Below are 16,048 nucleotides of genomic sequence, written 5' to 3' on the forward strand. Positions count from 1 at the left end.
TGTGTTTATCAAAGAAATTTAAACAAATGAAATGCCAAACAAACTTAACGTGAAACTCCCTTTTATCCATTGCAGGATTTGCATCACACGGTGGTTTTTATTTAATTCCTAGAGAATGCAGCACAACAAGTCAGTCCTGTTAAGACTAACACTTAAGTGTCTCCACCAAGTCTGGGCTCCTGCACCATTATTACAGCTCTCCAGAGCAGTCGTGCTCTGTAATCATGACAGGTTTAATTCTGTGGCAAAGGCCTTAGCTTATGGCTTCATTGAGCTTCATGAATCACTGTGTTCGCATCACTTGTGTTCTTTGCTTAAATGCTTTGCATTGACCTTTACATATTCCCCTCTGTAATAGCAGTGATTAGTGGGCAATCTTTGGGATAACAGTGAGAGTAATTTATGTTCTGTGATTTATTTAAGTTATTGAGAATTTTAAATAAGAGAAAGAAATTGTATTAAGACAAGAGAGTTCAGTGTGTATTGCTAATTAGTGCTCATGGAGAAAAGGCAGAATTGCAGAATTCATTTTAGAACAATCAATACTCACATAATACAGTATGCAACACAAACAATATATACGGAGGGAAGTTTGAACAGATAATCTTGACTTGCCTAATGTGGCCCATGGGAACTGTAGACAGCACCAGCGGACAACTGTATTTCTACAAAGAGCATAAGAAGGTAGATGAGGTGGATTGTTATAAAGAGGGTGCATAAGAAGAATTTATTCAGATAATGGGAGAAAAGTCTTGATTAAAGTGGCAGAATTGATTAGGTCAAGTCACACTTCTGTAAAAAAAAAAAATGTTTTATGAGAACCAGCATTTAGAGCTAGGAAAGTCATGAATGTTTACATGAACAAGCCTTGCTACAGCTTTTTAATTTAAAAGTAATGCTCCCAAAAGCCTCACACAGCACTCAATTTGCCTTTTTTTAATTTTGCATAAAAATGTAACACATAGACCAAAGCACATAAACAAAGGCACAACTACCATGCCAAATAAATGCAAAACAAAAGTCTTTAACCCATACTGATAGTTTTTTATTTATTTATTTTGATTTATTAAACCACTTAAATGTCTAATATACAATAGTGGATTATGGATAATAACAAATAATTAACAAATTAATTTTAGAAAAAGATTACCAAATTATGGAGACCAAAAACATGTAAAGCTGTAAAAACGAATTTTCAGTTTCAGTCTGAGCATGAGAACATTTGCAGAAGTGATGAGTAACAAAGCACTGTGTCATTTAAGAGTATGCACAGGATAATGGAGTGTAATATAAATATACCTTACACATTATGTTTATTGTTTGTGTCAGTGGGCTCCAAGTGACACTGGGCCAATAATGGAGCACTGGGCACAATTTGGTCAGTAGTAATTTTCTTTTACATAGTAAGTACTTCAGGTGGATTTTAAAACGGCTTCGTGTCCATGGTGAAGGTGAAGTTAAGATTAGTGAAATAATATATCTTTAAATTGCATACAACCACAAAATTACCTCTGCTGGTATGTAATGATTAAAGCAATTAAGGGTACATTTGTACTACTTTGTTTAATTAAACTGGTTTAAAAACATGGTTTAAAACACCATTTCCTAAAATAAAATAAAAAATCAAATTTACATTAGAATAATTTTATAATTGAAACCAATAGAAAAATTGCACTTTTCTATTAATTCTTCAAATATACAGAATTAAATATTTGATTGTGATGCATATTTGCAAAATAAAATGTGAAAAACATAACAACCCTAAAACAGCTCATTTCTCTTCGTTAAGCTACACTTAAATGTAAACAGGCCATTATGTTCAATCCAGGTCCCCAGAGATGGAGCATTTGATGCAGCAGGCAGCCCACTTTTAGGGTTGAATTGCACTTTGGGAACATTCAGCTCATAACTGTAACACAGAATCAAATTTGACCCCATTTTTTTGTTGATGGAAAAAACAACAGACCAACAGATGAGGCCCTTTGCCACATTATAACAACATATGGCTACCAAGAATGATGATCAGGACAATTGCATAGCATATGTTTGATAGCTGTTTCCATTAGACCCCATATGGTGAACTCTGCAGTGCCAGTCAGGAAGGGAGCCACTATACTGTGACTGAACTTAACTTGGAAATGATGTTGTGACCATTTGAGTGTGAGCTCACATACCACTAGAAAACTGAGACAAGTCTAATGTTTCTGACACAGCTGGACTGCCTGTCTGTGTCCCTCTTGGGTATATGGATCCACATTCTTATTACACCATTATCAGCTCTTGCACAACGTAAATCGCTTGAAGGCTTCTCCCTGACAGCATTCCATTTCCTCACGGCAATATGCCATTATACCTGTATGCTGACAGTTAAGATACCAAAAACATTTCTGCAAAACATAAGGTGTAATGATGATGATTTCCCTAAGATTCATTATGGTGTGGCTTCTGAGCATCACATTTTGAGGGATGTCCGATAGATTTACGGTATTGGCCATCCTTTTCCTCATATTTTACACAGGCAACCCCACCTTGGGTGCTTCTACCAAGGACTTATTTTTACAACATACTTTATAATTCAAGAGGTAGACAGAATTTGATGGCTCTCTGTCACATTGTGAATTAAAGCCCATAAAACATTGGTTAATGATATTCCAGGGTCAGTGGTTTAACATCTATTAAATGAAGCCTTATAGTCTCAGTTTTGTCTTAAATTGTAGTTGTATATCATTCACAATCAGGAATTTGATCCTATTGGACTTTTTCCCACAACTCTATTGGCCTCACCAAAGCACAGCTAAGCTGAATGTCCTGCCTTTTTCCCCCGTGGTGCTTTCCATGAGTCCATGCAATATATTTAAAGGCACAATCTGAAAAGGTTGCAGCAGCCAATTTTTATAGAAGGTATAACAGTGTTCTAGCAACAATTACAAAGTGCATAAAGCTTTCACAATAACTCCTCCCATGTGCCCCAAACACAAAACGTTTTAGCCTCAGAACTAATTCCAACTGTTCAAGGGGTGCTATTTAATTAATTATGTATTCGGTTGTTAAGGGAAATAAGCTTTGAAGGAAAGAATTGTGAGTTGCAGTGCATGTGCTGTAAAAGTGTCTTCTAAGTCATTGTCATTGTCATGCCCAATGTGCTTCCAACCACATCAAACCTGTGCAAAGGAAGAAGCCAAAGACTTGTTATAACGTAATGTGTAATTAAACAGAACATATTAAATCTGAATGTCAAAGAAGTGATAAATATATTTATGGTGATCTATTTATTCTAGGCATGAGAACAGAAGAAGCTAACTAAACTCGATTGAAATACTGCATTGTATTGTTTTTAATTTCTTTGAAATTACATTCAATGAATAAAGCAGGGTTGAGCACGGAAGAGAACAGTGTATAGGGGAGTGGTGAATTAAAAGTAGCAACAACGCTACATTTTCAGTGTTGGAAACAAAATAGATTTTAGTGAGTTGGTACTTTCGGTCAGATCATGTAAATTAATTAATTCAAATAAATGATTCACTGATTCACTAAAGCCCCCTGCAGCCTTTTTTGGTGGAAACGATGGTTTTGATACAATAATCCAGAACTACTATAGTATCAACAATACTGTAGTATCTCACAAAATTTGTATAGAAGCACCAGACTTGAGCAATCTGCTGACAAAGTTGTCATGGGGACTCTCGTAGGCGTACATGGACTGTTTGAATTTATAGGGATGGACGCCGATTGGCACTGTCGTGAGCGGGGTTAATGTGCAAAAAAAAAAAATCCGTTTTTTTTGTTTGTTTGGGGGGATGTTCGGGGTTTGTTTGTTGCACTTATGTTGGAATGTGGTCTTTATAATCTTATTTTTGCCACACAATCTATTTTTTCTAATATGTCAAATATTAATATGAGAGGATTGTCTCTCTCCACATGGAATGTGAATGGGTTGGGGCACCCCATAAAACGAAGAAAGGTTTTATAATGCTTTTAAAGAATTCTATCTTGATCTTTATAGTTCCACGTCTTTGTCTACTGATGAAGTTATTAGAAACTTTGTGGAACCATTAGATCTCCCTAAACTGATGACTGAGCAAAATAATTATCTTAATTCTGAGAACTTCGGAGGAGCTTGACGAGGTAATTAAGGCTTCCTCACCAATCGGAAAGGCTTCAGGGCCAGATGGTTTTACCGCTGAATTTTTAAGATCTTATGCTAGAGAAATGGCTCCACATTTGTTAGAAGTTTATATGGAATCATTAAAGAATGGAAAGCTTACGCCAACCATGACGCAAGCCAGGATCAGTCTGATTGTTAAAAAGGACAAAGATCCAAGCGAATGTAAGTTACCATCCAATTTCTCTGATTGAGCTAGACGTTAACATTTTGTCAAATATTTTGGCTAAACGATTAGTTATGACATCTCTTATACATATAGTTCAGGTGGGGTTTATTCGGGGGCGCAGCTCTTCAGATAACATTAGGCGTTTCATCAATATCATGTGGTCAGTGGGGAATGATCATGGTCATTGCCATCTCACTTGATGCTGAAAAGGCGTTTGATATGGTAGAATGGGATTATCTTTTTAAGCTTTTGGAAATATACAGGTTTGGTAATACTTTTATTGAATGGGTTAAGGTACTTTATAGACACCCGGTAGCGAATGGATTAATTTCAGATTATTTTACTCTGGATAAGGGCACCTGCCAGGGTTGCCCTCTTTCCCCATTATTGTTCGGTCTTGCCCTGGAACCATTAACAGCCACGATAAGAAAGGAGGAGGATTTCCCAGGGGTGATGGCGGGAGGAGTGGCTTATAAGCTTTTGCTTTACGCAGATGATATTTTATTATTCATCTCTGACCCCATTAGATATGTGCCTTGCCTCCACAGGATTATTAATGCCTTCTCTAAATTCTCAGGATACAGAGTCAATTGGTCTAAATCCGAAGCTTTGTCTCTGACAGAGTATTGCCCAGTAATGCTTTTACTGGTGTCTTCCAGTGGCCCAAACAGGGCATTAAGTGTTTGGGCATTTTATTCCCATCAAATTTGTGTGATTTAGTTAGAGTTCATTTTGACCCTTTAATAAAAAGTATTTTTTTGATGATTTGAGTAGGTGGACTTCATTTCATTTATCTATGATTGGGAAGGTTAATGTTATTACAATGAAATGTATTCCAAACATTTAATTACCTGCTACATTCTCTCCCTGTAGATGTCCCCCTCTCTTCCTTCATGCAAATTGGTAACATAGTGAAGACCATTATTTGGAAGGTTAAACATTCCGGATTACATTTCAACAAGTTACATAGGCCGACTGACAAAGGTGGGCTAGGCCTAACCAAATATTTTGTATTTTTTGTGGAGAAGTGAGTGTGGGCTTTGATTCTTAAAAATATCACGTCTACATCTATAGATGCAAGGGTCTGTCTGATGCAATTTAAGATTTTGCTTCAATTCTATTGGACTCTTACTTCTGCTGGCAGTGCCAATCAGAAGATGGGGACACAACATGTGTTTTTTGGGGATGTGTTAAAATCCAACAATTTTGATTGAGGGTTTAGAGCTTTATGTGTGAGGTATTGGACACTCAATGTTAATTTTGCCCCAGACTCTGTATCCTGGGTAATGGCACAGTTGTCAACATTGGGGATCGATATTTACACAATTGGGTCCTAGCTGGAGTCATGATTGGCAGGAAAGTCATCCTCAGGGGATGGAAGTCAGCTGGGGCACCCTCATTTAGGGAGTGGTGCGGGATGATGTGAGGGGTGGCGCTGTTTGAGGAGGTGATTTTTAGAAGGCTGGGGAAATGGGATTGTAAGGGGGTTAATGATGGGCAAGGAGGAGGCGAGATCCGGCTTGTGAATATAAATAATAATTTAATGAAAACTTAAACCAAAAGCACAAACATAAACACACACATGACGGACATGCCCGTAATTTTCTCTCTCTCAAACCGGCTGCCTTTATCCCTCGCGCACCCCATCAGGCCGATTGGGGACCGGGCGTGCAACATTCTAGCCCGGCCCCGTCCCCCTCTGCTCCACACTCCTCCCGGCGTTACCTCAGGCCGGGTGCCACCGGCATGACCTACACCCCCCCCTTTCCCTGGGGAGGGGCGTGCTTTGCGCCCTGTCAGGCCAACCCCACCTTCCTCGACCTGGGAGGAGACAGGAGGGGAAAACAACAACAACAACAAAAATAGGCGAGGGAAAAGGCCAACACGGTGTGACAGAGAGAGAGAGAGGAGAGAGAGAAGAAGTTCACTCACCGGTTCTGCTGATGTACCGTCGCGTGGTCCTCGAACACTCTGCCACACTCTCCGGCAGACGACAGGCGCTCCTCTCCGGGCGAACCGGAGTCAAACCTCCGACCCCCAGTGGACAAAACACCCCTCCACTTTTCTGGCAGCACCTGGGGACATTCCTCTGCAAGTTACTGGGAGTTACTTCCCTCCTCCCCTCATGGACGGTGGTCTTCCATCGACCCCTCTGCGTTTCTGGGGGACGGCAGGGCACTCCTCCGCCACTGGCAGCGGCTCCATCGCTCCAGGAGGTCGGGGAATCCAGTCCCCACTCGTTCCCCGTGTCTGGGTGGTCGGGCTACTCCGTCACCCGGCAGATGGCAGCAGCGCTCCCCTGGGTGGACGGTAGTGTTGAGGACACTGCAACGGGCATCCCTCCTCCTTCCCGGGTTTCGGCACCAATGTAAGGGGGTTAATGATGGGCAAGGAGGAGGCGAGAACCGGCTTGTCAATATAAATAATAATTTAATGAAAACTTAAACCAAAAGCACAAACATAAACACATGACGGACATGCCTGTAATTCTCTCTCTCGAACCGTCATCACCGGCCGCCTTTATCCCTTGCGTGCCCCACCCCCCTCGGCTCCACAGGGATGTGTTTGTCAAGAACTGTGGGGGGCATTTTGATTTTTTTGAGGGTTCTTGGGGAGGGGCTGTGGAGAGGGATTTGTAGTATAGTTGGTTATGTGTGTTATTGATGTTGTTTGAAAGTGTATCTTTTTATTTATTATAATTATATATATATATATATATATATATATATATATATATATATATATATATATAATACATGGATAGTAACCACGCTTTAATACAACTACCATTGTTTACCTACAGTTAGTACAATTTTAGTTTTCAAAAATTGTTAATTTTCATGAAGGAGGGGGCCTGGGTAGCTCAGCGAGTATTGACGCTGACTACAACCCCTGGAGTCGCAAGTTCTAATCCAGGGCATCCTCCAGCCAGGTCTCCTAAGCAACCAAATTGGCCCGGTTGCTAGGGAGGATAGAGTTACATGGGGTAACCTGCTGGTGGTCTATAATGTGTGGTTCTTGCTCTCAGTTGGGCTTGTGGTGAGTTCTGCGGTAACACGCTCAACAAGCCATGTGATAAAATGTGTGGATTGCCAGTCTCAGACGCTGCAGCAACTGAGATTCGTCCTCCGCTACCTGGATTGAGGGAAGTCACTACGCCACCAATTGGGAATTGGACAGTCCAAATTATACAATACAAACTAAATAAATAAATAAATAAAATTTAATGAGGGAACATCAACCTTTTGAACTTCAGGTAAGATAATTAAATTCTGGAATCAGGCGTGATTGCAGAATCAAATAATATCCAGCTGTTTTATATAAGAAATATTTTCGTCTTTATTTAGCTTCAGTGAAGTTATGTTAGTAGATTGTATAGTGTAGCTTACTACTTACTAAATGTTTTTGTCATTTTAAGACTGCTTATTGAAATTATTGAAGTACTGTACAGCCACAAAGTTCCAGCCATTTGCCTCATATTCTTCTTAAAGCCTAAATTAATTGGATCTGCAAAACAAAATGAATGTGCAAAACAATTGTAATTGTCATAGTGTGCTTAGAAATTGTGTATAATGATGTGGTGTGGTCTAATATTACCATGATATCCCCCTGAGAGATTTGTGTTTTCCCTGTTTATCCACACACCATTATGAAAATTACATTAAGCAACGCCTGCTTGTGGCTAAAGGGAAGGTGTGGTTCTATTTGCTTGGCATATTTCTACAGATAAACTTAAATAAGCCTAGTGGTTAAAATAATTACAGCTTAATTCAGTGGTGGTATCCATATCAAATGTACATGAGGCCTCAATTGTCATGCATTCACAAAGGACTGCAGTACATTGTTCTTGGCTTGCTGCTTGGTTCTGATCTATGTTGAAGCTGGCATTTTCACATTTATCATACTACTGTCAATTAACTGGCGATTTGCATGACTTGTGGCATCTTTAACTTCAAATATACAGAATTAAACACATTGTAAGGATGGTAAAATCTATTGTGAAATATGTTTAGCTGGTTGTTTTGTCAGAGATCAAAAAAACCCTGAGCAGCAGTTCCTATTTTACTTGAGATCTATCATTTATCCAAAAATAAATATGTTACGTTCAACCTGCATTTAATCTGGAGATCTTCCCACTGACATTTAGCTGATACACAAGGAAAACATAATCACCAGGCATCCAGGAAAGGGGCCTAAACTACAAGCATCATTGTCTGTAATCAAGCCTTGGGTTTATTGCTCCAATAAAAGAGTTGCGGAGGGGGGCGGGGCCGGGCTGGAATGTCGCACTCCCGGTCCCCAATCGGCCTGATGGGGCGCGCGAGGGATAAAGGCGGCCGGTGACGACGGTTCGAGAGAGAGAGAACTACGGGCATGTCCGTCATGTGTGTGTTTTTGTTTGTGCTTTTTGTTTTGAGTTTAATTTAACATTATTTATATTGACAAGCCGGTTCTCGCCTCCTCCTTGCCCATCTGAATCCCCTTACAATCTAATTTAAATGTCTGTGAAGTTATATTCTTAACAATAACTTCTCTATTTGATGACTTTTGCTACAAACCCACAACTGGTATAAGCAAGAAAAACTTTTTCTCTTTAGTTACAAGAGTTTCATTTTGGGATGTGTGAGTGACACTTTTGAATTAATTTGTCTTAACCATTCTTTTATTCTTTTATATATATATATATATATATATATATATATATATATATATATATATATATAATTTTATTTTATTTTTTTATTTTTTTTAAATGTATTGTGATTGCATTAACATTATAACTCGGAGGACTCGCAACAACTAAGGGCAATCTACTCATGGTGTGAGTCTGTGACTTGCTGTTTCAAGGAGAAACCAAGACTACAAAGCCTTGCTGTTTGAGTAGCTAAAACTTCCAGATTATAAACAACAAGTGTGTTGAGTGATTCAAACAACCGACCATCTAAAGAAAACTCAAATAATGATATCACACTCTGTAATGTCAATGCTCAGATTGCAACCTTTATGAAATGACCATTCATTTAAAAACAGATTTTCTCCACATTAGTTTGATTTGGTAAAATAAAGTCATTTCAAATAAGCTTCCTAAAGTGTTACACCCTTAAAAGGAACTAAACAACAAGTTCTCTGAATGTCTATAAATTACTGTCTAGTCAAATCCCTCAGAATAACATGAATCTGTTGAGAATCGTTAGATTCATTGTTCAGCTATCATGTTAATAGCCAATTTTAATGAAAGTCTTTAAGAAACGAGTTTACAAGAAATAACAAAAAATTTGTAATTTATGTGCTGTAACTACAATGCTTTAACTTTTATTTCACTTCAACAAGCTGAGATGGCAACAAAGTGAGAAGACGAACAGCCTTTTAGTAATGACCGAAACAGTAATTTAAAGTTAATTTGCTAAATGTATACTAAATTATTCACATAAATAAACAGCTTTGGCTTTCTGTTTACAAAAACGTGTGTGCAGTCACACTCTCTTAACTGCCGCACACATTGGAGGGTTATGCACTTATGAAAACAATTAAGCTATATATATATATATATATATATATATATATATATATATATATATATAAATTACATGCATTATTTGCATGAATATATGGCGTGTGCTCCATTCCTCGATATGCAGCTGCTCTCAATTACGACAATATCACCATCTAGTGGACATTTGCAACTGCGTGTCCCCCAAAACTGTTTTACCAGAAAGAGAGGCTTTTGACATGAGAACAGAATTCTATTATTAGCTTATTATTAACTATTTATAAACAATCACAAGGAACCATGTACATAATGTAAGATCAGCCCATGCCCTTATATCTATAACTGTGAAATGCATAAGAAATTCCTTTAGCCTATTAAACAAGAGTGTTCCATGTGAAGAGCATTTTGTTTCTCTTTGACTGCACAGAACTGCCTGGCACCACCTGAAATTTAAGTTTAAAAGGAAGTCAGAATGGACAATTTACAGAAATATCCTAACTCTAAAATTCTGTTTTACCTATAATTTCTATTTAGTACCCAAATGTTATTTCAAAGCCCTAACTTGTCAGATTTTAAAGGAAAAGTTCGAAAAGTAAAAGTCTCATAATTCACTCAACCTCATGCCGTCCTAGATGTGTATGACTTTCTTTCTTCTGCAGAACACAAATGAAGATTTTTAGAAGAATATTTCAGCTCTGTAGGTCCATACAATGTAAGTGAATGGTGTCCAAAACTTTAAAGCTCCAAAATGCACATAAGGCAGTAATCCATATGACTCCAGTGGTTTAATCCATGTCTTAAGCGATCTAATCTATTTTGGAGACACTATGGATTAGAAATTTAACTCCTTTTCTCACTGTACATCTTGTCATTGCAGTCTCTTGGCACAATCATGATTTCAAGTTTGATTATATTTCCAACTGCTGACGAATACGCAGAGCGCTAGGAATTGTAATCAAGCTTTAAATCATGATCACCAAGCAGACTGTTGATGTCAAGATTTATAGTGAAAAAGGAGATATTTGGTCTTTTCTCACCCAAAACTGATCGCTTCAGAAGACATGGATTAAACCACTGGAGATTTATGGATTATTTTATGCTGCCTTTATGTGCTTTTGGATTGTTTTTTGCATTGTGGACCTATAGGGTTGAGATACTCCATTAAATATCTTTGTTTGTATTCTACAGAAGAAAGTCATACACATCTGATATGAGGGTGAGTATAATAATTAGATAATTTTTCATTTTTGGGTGAACTATTCCTTTCAGACTTAAAAATGGACATGAAAGTAATACTGCACCTAAAGTGTGCTGGCTTGATGAGTAGGTAATGTATGTGGCCCTATTCTTAAAGTAAATTTTAAAGATTTTGGAAACCAACACAATCAACCAAATTAATTACATTTCAGATCATGGGCCAACCTCATTTGCTTTGATTAAGCTGACTCAACCTCTCTCTGATGGCCTTGTTCTCTTCCACCATTCTCTTGATTGTCCTCAATACATCCTGTGCTGTTTGGGACTGCAATAGCAATGTCAAAATTCATCAGGTCATAATTATGAGAATGAAATTTAGACCTACACCCACTGATCTATATATATAACTGGATAGCTCATAGAATTCTAAACTGCCAGCAGTAGGTGAAGCTACCGGAAGTGCTCTGGCGGCCATCTTACTATTCCCTACCGACAGAGGGCATCGCGGAATATGCAGCGTTTAACCGCGAAACAACACTCACTTAAGGATGCGGCTAAAGTGCCCACAGGTTGTAATTTATGACTATGTACATATTAAGCACACATTAGTCGTTATCCCCATGTAGAGTGTCCATAACGATCATAATCTTTAATAATCAACAGTAAAAATACAACACCAAAGTGTATTAATACCCCTTTTTAAAGCAAAGTTATCCATCTGCAGATTGTTACAGGATGCAATGTTTCTCTGCCTTCATAGTTTAAATCTGTTGATGCTCATTAGTTCATAATGTTGACAAATTATACATCTGCATAATTTGCCAACATTATTAACCATTTTTGACTAGATTATATAGTAAATGTGAACTAATTTAGGGGGTTGGGTGCATGCACATCAACAAATTTTAAAGTTAAGAAAAACGACTAGCTTTGTGTTGATATTGTAACTAGACAGTACCTCTTAGAATAAATCCAGAACCAAATATAAAAATGTAGCATAGTATACACACACGTTCATATAGTATGTGTGTGTGTATATATATATATATATATATACACACACACACACATTAATTTACCTTTACTTAATGGAATTATCCATTTGCATTCATTTCTGGAACATGTACATACCAGCTTGTGAGCATTTAATTATTTCAACAATCCCTGATATTTTAAATCATAATCAGAAATAGGTTTATTGACATATGCACACTCAAGGAAATCATACATATTTATTTGTTCAATAACAAAAGCTTCCAAGTACATAAAAAAATTGACTTAAAGAACAGGTGGAGCAACCAAATTAAGCACCAACTTAGTTGCAAACTAACTAGTAGTTACTGAAGCCTTGAACTTTATACCCCAACTTAAGACCTTACGCACAGCTATTTACTCAACCTCATGTCCTTCCAAACCTGTATGACTTTTTCTGTGGAACACAAAAGATGACATTTAAAAAAATGTTTTTGTCCATATAATGAAAGCCATTGGTGACCAAAACAAGCTATTTTGCTCACCATTTACTTTCATTATATGGAATACAAAATACATTTTTGGGGGTTCTGCAAAAGAGTCACATGGATTTGGAAGGACATGAGGTTGAGTATATGATGACAGAATTTACATATTTGGGTCAACTTTTCTATTAATATTAAATGTTATAACTATCTGAAACAGTAATTTTATGAGACTTATACTGCATGTTGCAAAAGTATCTTCACTGCAAATAAAAACAGACAGTATAATATTTTTTACTCTGTTAAAACAGCTCTTCAGTGAAGCCAGGCTGACTCCTCATACAGCTTTTCCTCCTGTTGCAAACCAATTCCAGTTTTATCTTGCATTCAGTGCGATGTTTATTGAAATCCAAACGGCAAATTTACCTTGTTTAACTTCAACAATATCCATGTGCACCTTTTCAGGGCTGGACTGGAAAGAGAAATCGGCCCGGGATTTGACATAACTGTCAAAAAGTTGTTGGGGCGGGGGGGTAGTGTTCGCTAACGCGGCGGCTCGTTTTAGATTATCGCGGCCGACACAGCGACCCGCTCGGTTCTCCCGATGGCCAGTCCACCCTGATCGGCCCCAAAGTTTGTCGGTCCACCGGAAAAATGTCCGGTAGTCCAGATTACCAGTCCTGCCCTGCTCCTCGACTATTCCAATTGATCACTTTATAAATGATGCCCGTGAGCTGGACCGTATTCAGGCCTGCACTGCAAAAAGTACAAATCACACACAGAGAATTAATGAAAGCCCACATTATATTTATCATATGTAACCGGTGTTGATCTGCAATTAGATATTCAACTTGACCAAAAAAGCTGACTTAGGAAAATAACCACAATGAATAACAGTATAACTCACTAAGTTAACGTTAGCTGCATAGCTAATATTCATTTATCCTAAGAAAATAACCACAATGCACGTTCACAAAAACAAAAGCTACAAAACATAATTATGTATTCAGAATAAAAACTTTAAAGCCTGCAAAAAATATGTTTGAAAATGTCTACTGATATCTTACCTCAGTTTCTTAAACTTGTTTCTATTGAAACACGTGCGCACGTGCGCCGCTGAACGTAATGCTGCTGCAATAAAGAGTAACATAACACGCTCACATTTAGAATAAGCAGGGGGGAAAATTAAAGTCAAAATAAATAATGAATTACATATTTAGGAAGATTGCATTGTGATACAGTGTATGCAGACATAAGAAATGTGTTTTAATGTGACTGGATGGGTACAAATTACTCACCAAAACAGACGATTTCCCATTGAGACACATAGGAGTACAGAATGTTAGGGAATACCAAGATGGCGGCGCAGTAGCTTCACTGTTGTGACGTCATGAGCTATCCAGTTATATATATAGATCAGTGCCTACACCGTTGCCATAAAAGCTCAGACTGTACCAAACTCACCATTTCTGTTACTTCAGTGTCTCTTGGTGGTAATCCAAAAACATCAGATGACGCTATAAAGAAACAAAAAGCAGTAACAACTCCATAATCCTACACTACACAACTGATCATAACATGTAAACAAGTGCGTTTTAAATTATAGCTTGAGTGGCCTCCACGTGCACCTGTATTTTGAGTGACATCTTCTGTAGCGCACTGTGATTTCCCGCCTTTAGATGCCCTGAAGGTTGATTCCTGTGCCGCCTTTGCTGAGGAATAAAACCTCACAAGCAGTTTTGGTTTAACCTTTCTTGGAAAACATGGCGTTATTTCGGGACTTTTGCTGACTTGCATGCAAAATGAAGTCGCCTCACTAGTCAAAATATTACTATTTCTATGTAATTTATGGCGCTTGGTATTATGTCCAGTAGGTCCTGATTTTTCGTCAGTTTGGGAGGACTGAGAACCGAACTGCGATACGTATTTACTGTGAATTTCCATTATCAACGACGACACGAGACAACACTTTACGAACAGTCTCTATAGGCGAAATTTGATTAAAGTGCATCACAAAGTTTAGCCTCGGTGAATCTTCAGCACCGTCGGTCAACGGTCACTTCAGATTTGAAATGGAGAATCGCATAAAAAACCCGCGAGTTTTGAAAATGACACAAACTATGGGTAGCATTTCTTTTCCTCACGTCATCACAGTGTATATCAGGCTAAATTTCTTGCTGGCATGATGTAGAGTAAACTAAGATATATGGTAACTTGATGTTAAATATGTATTTCAATTAATTGGTGTCATTAATGTTCCTTTTATTAGGCTACTATGAAAATGGTTAATACTTTACAATTACTCTAATAAAAAAAAAAAAAAAAAACGTAAATACGCAATAAACTGTCAAGCATTGTATAGCTATGAGTTCACATTAACTTGTATTACCATATGCATTATAGCCTATACACAGTAAGAATGAGTGGTTATTTGTTTTATTTGTGTACTTAAATGTGCTTTTCTGTGTAAAATGTATTTCCTACTTAGAAATATAAATTGAAATGTTTTGATATCACGAGAGAAAGGCAGACAGTAACGGCACAAAAGCAAATAAATAAAAGAAGACATTTGTTATAATTATAGGACACAGTTGACTGTCATCTGCGAAGAGCATAAAAAACTATATATTTTTACGTTTAACAAGGAAATAATTGACAGTGCAAATTATGGTTACTGGGTTGCTTGTGATGAAACTGGAAATGTCCCGCCCCTAACTGAAACGAAAAATATGATTGGTTAGCAAATATCCAATAACGTTTGAAATGAACGTTCTGATAGGTGGATCAGCTTAGTCAAACTGTCTGTCTTGCCAGTGCAATCAGTTGCGCTCCCGAGTCCCGCCTCCTGCACTAGTAGATTGAAAAAACTCCGGGTCAAAAGACGTTGTTCTGGCGGCAATACCCATCAACACTTATGTTAGGTGGACGCAGGCAGAATCTATAGAAAGATATGTGGCGTATGCCTGCATATGCCATATAATACACCACTGGTTTACTATTAATGTGATAAAACAAAGCGGTGGTGACCCATTAAACTGAGATAATAGGATTCCCTTCACGCTCTGTGGTCACTTCTGTCCTTGACGGTAACTACATTTCCATCCAAGGATTTTTGGCGATTTTATTAGCGCAAATAAAGCTGATGGAAACGTAAATTATCCCTAAAATTTTTGAAAAAGTGTCGACATAATAGTTTTCCGTTTCACGCATAATCTCTATGTGGATACTTCACATGTCCCGAAAAACTTGTTTGGAAACACTTTTTTTGTCGAGAAAATTGACATTAACTCAAAATGTAGTGTCACATGCCGGGGTGGACAGGGAAGTGAAATCGTCCCGGGATTTTAAATAGCAACAGGGCTTATTGATTAATATAGTAGGCAAAAAATGTATTCTAACTGTGATAGAAACATAGACACTTGACTTGTACTACACTAAATACAATTACATTTTATGTTAATTCTGAACATTAAAGTACCACCAGAGGGTGATGTGTGCCTCTGCAGAGATCACAAGCGGTGGCCTTTAAATCAGTGCTCACATGCATTAACACATACTTACTGCTCAGATTT

At 37.8% G+C, this 16,048-nt stretch overlaps 1 protein-coding gene and 1 long non-coding RNA gene across 2 annotated transcripts; both read right to left on the minus strand.

Annotated features, from left to right (window-relative positions):
• Window positions 1-11,245: 11,245 nt before the first annotated feature.
• Window positions 11,246-14,273, minus strand: si:ch211-277c7.7 (uncharacterized protein LOC100538111 homolog). Its single transcript, XM_052154786.1, has 3 exons — window positions 14,105-14,273; window positions 13,941-13,993; window positions 11,246-11,344 (listed from the first exon to the last, which is right to left on the minus strand). The coding sequence occupies exons 1-3, from the start codon at window positions 14,271-14,273 to the stop codon at window positions 11,246-11,248; spliced, it is 321 nt and encodes a 106-aa protein (XP_052010746.1).
• On the minus strand, window positions 12,694-13,869 carry LOC127617276 (uncharacterized). Its single transcript, XR_007967300.1, has 3 exons — window positions 13,775-13,869; window positions 13,544-13,607; window positions 12,694-13,232 (listed from the first exon to the last, which is right to left on the minus strand). It is a non-coding gene; the product is annotated as an uncharacterized LOC127617276 (long non-coding RNA).
• Window positions 14,274-16,048: the final 1,775 nt, after the last annotated feature.

Source organism: Xyrauchen texanus, chromosome 23, assembly GCF_025860055.1.
Source record: "Xyrauchen texanus isolate HMW12.3.18 chromosome 23, RBS_HiC_50CHRs, whole genome shotgun sequence".
NCBI classification, from domain to species: domain Eukaryota; kingdom Metazoa; phylum Chordata; class Actinopteri; order Cypriniformes; family Catostomidae; genus Xyrauchen; species Xyrauchen texanus.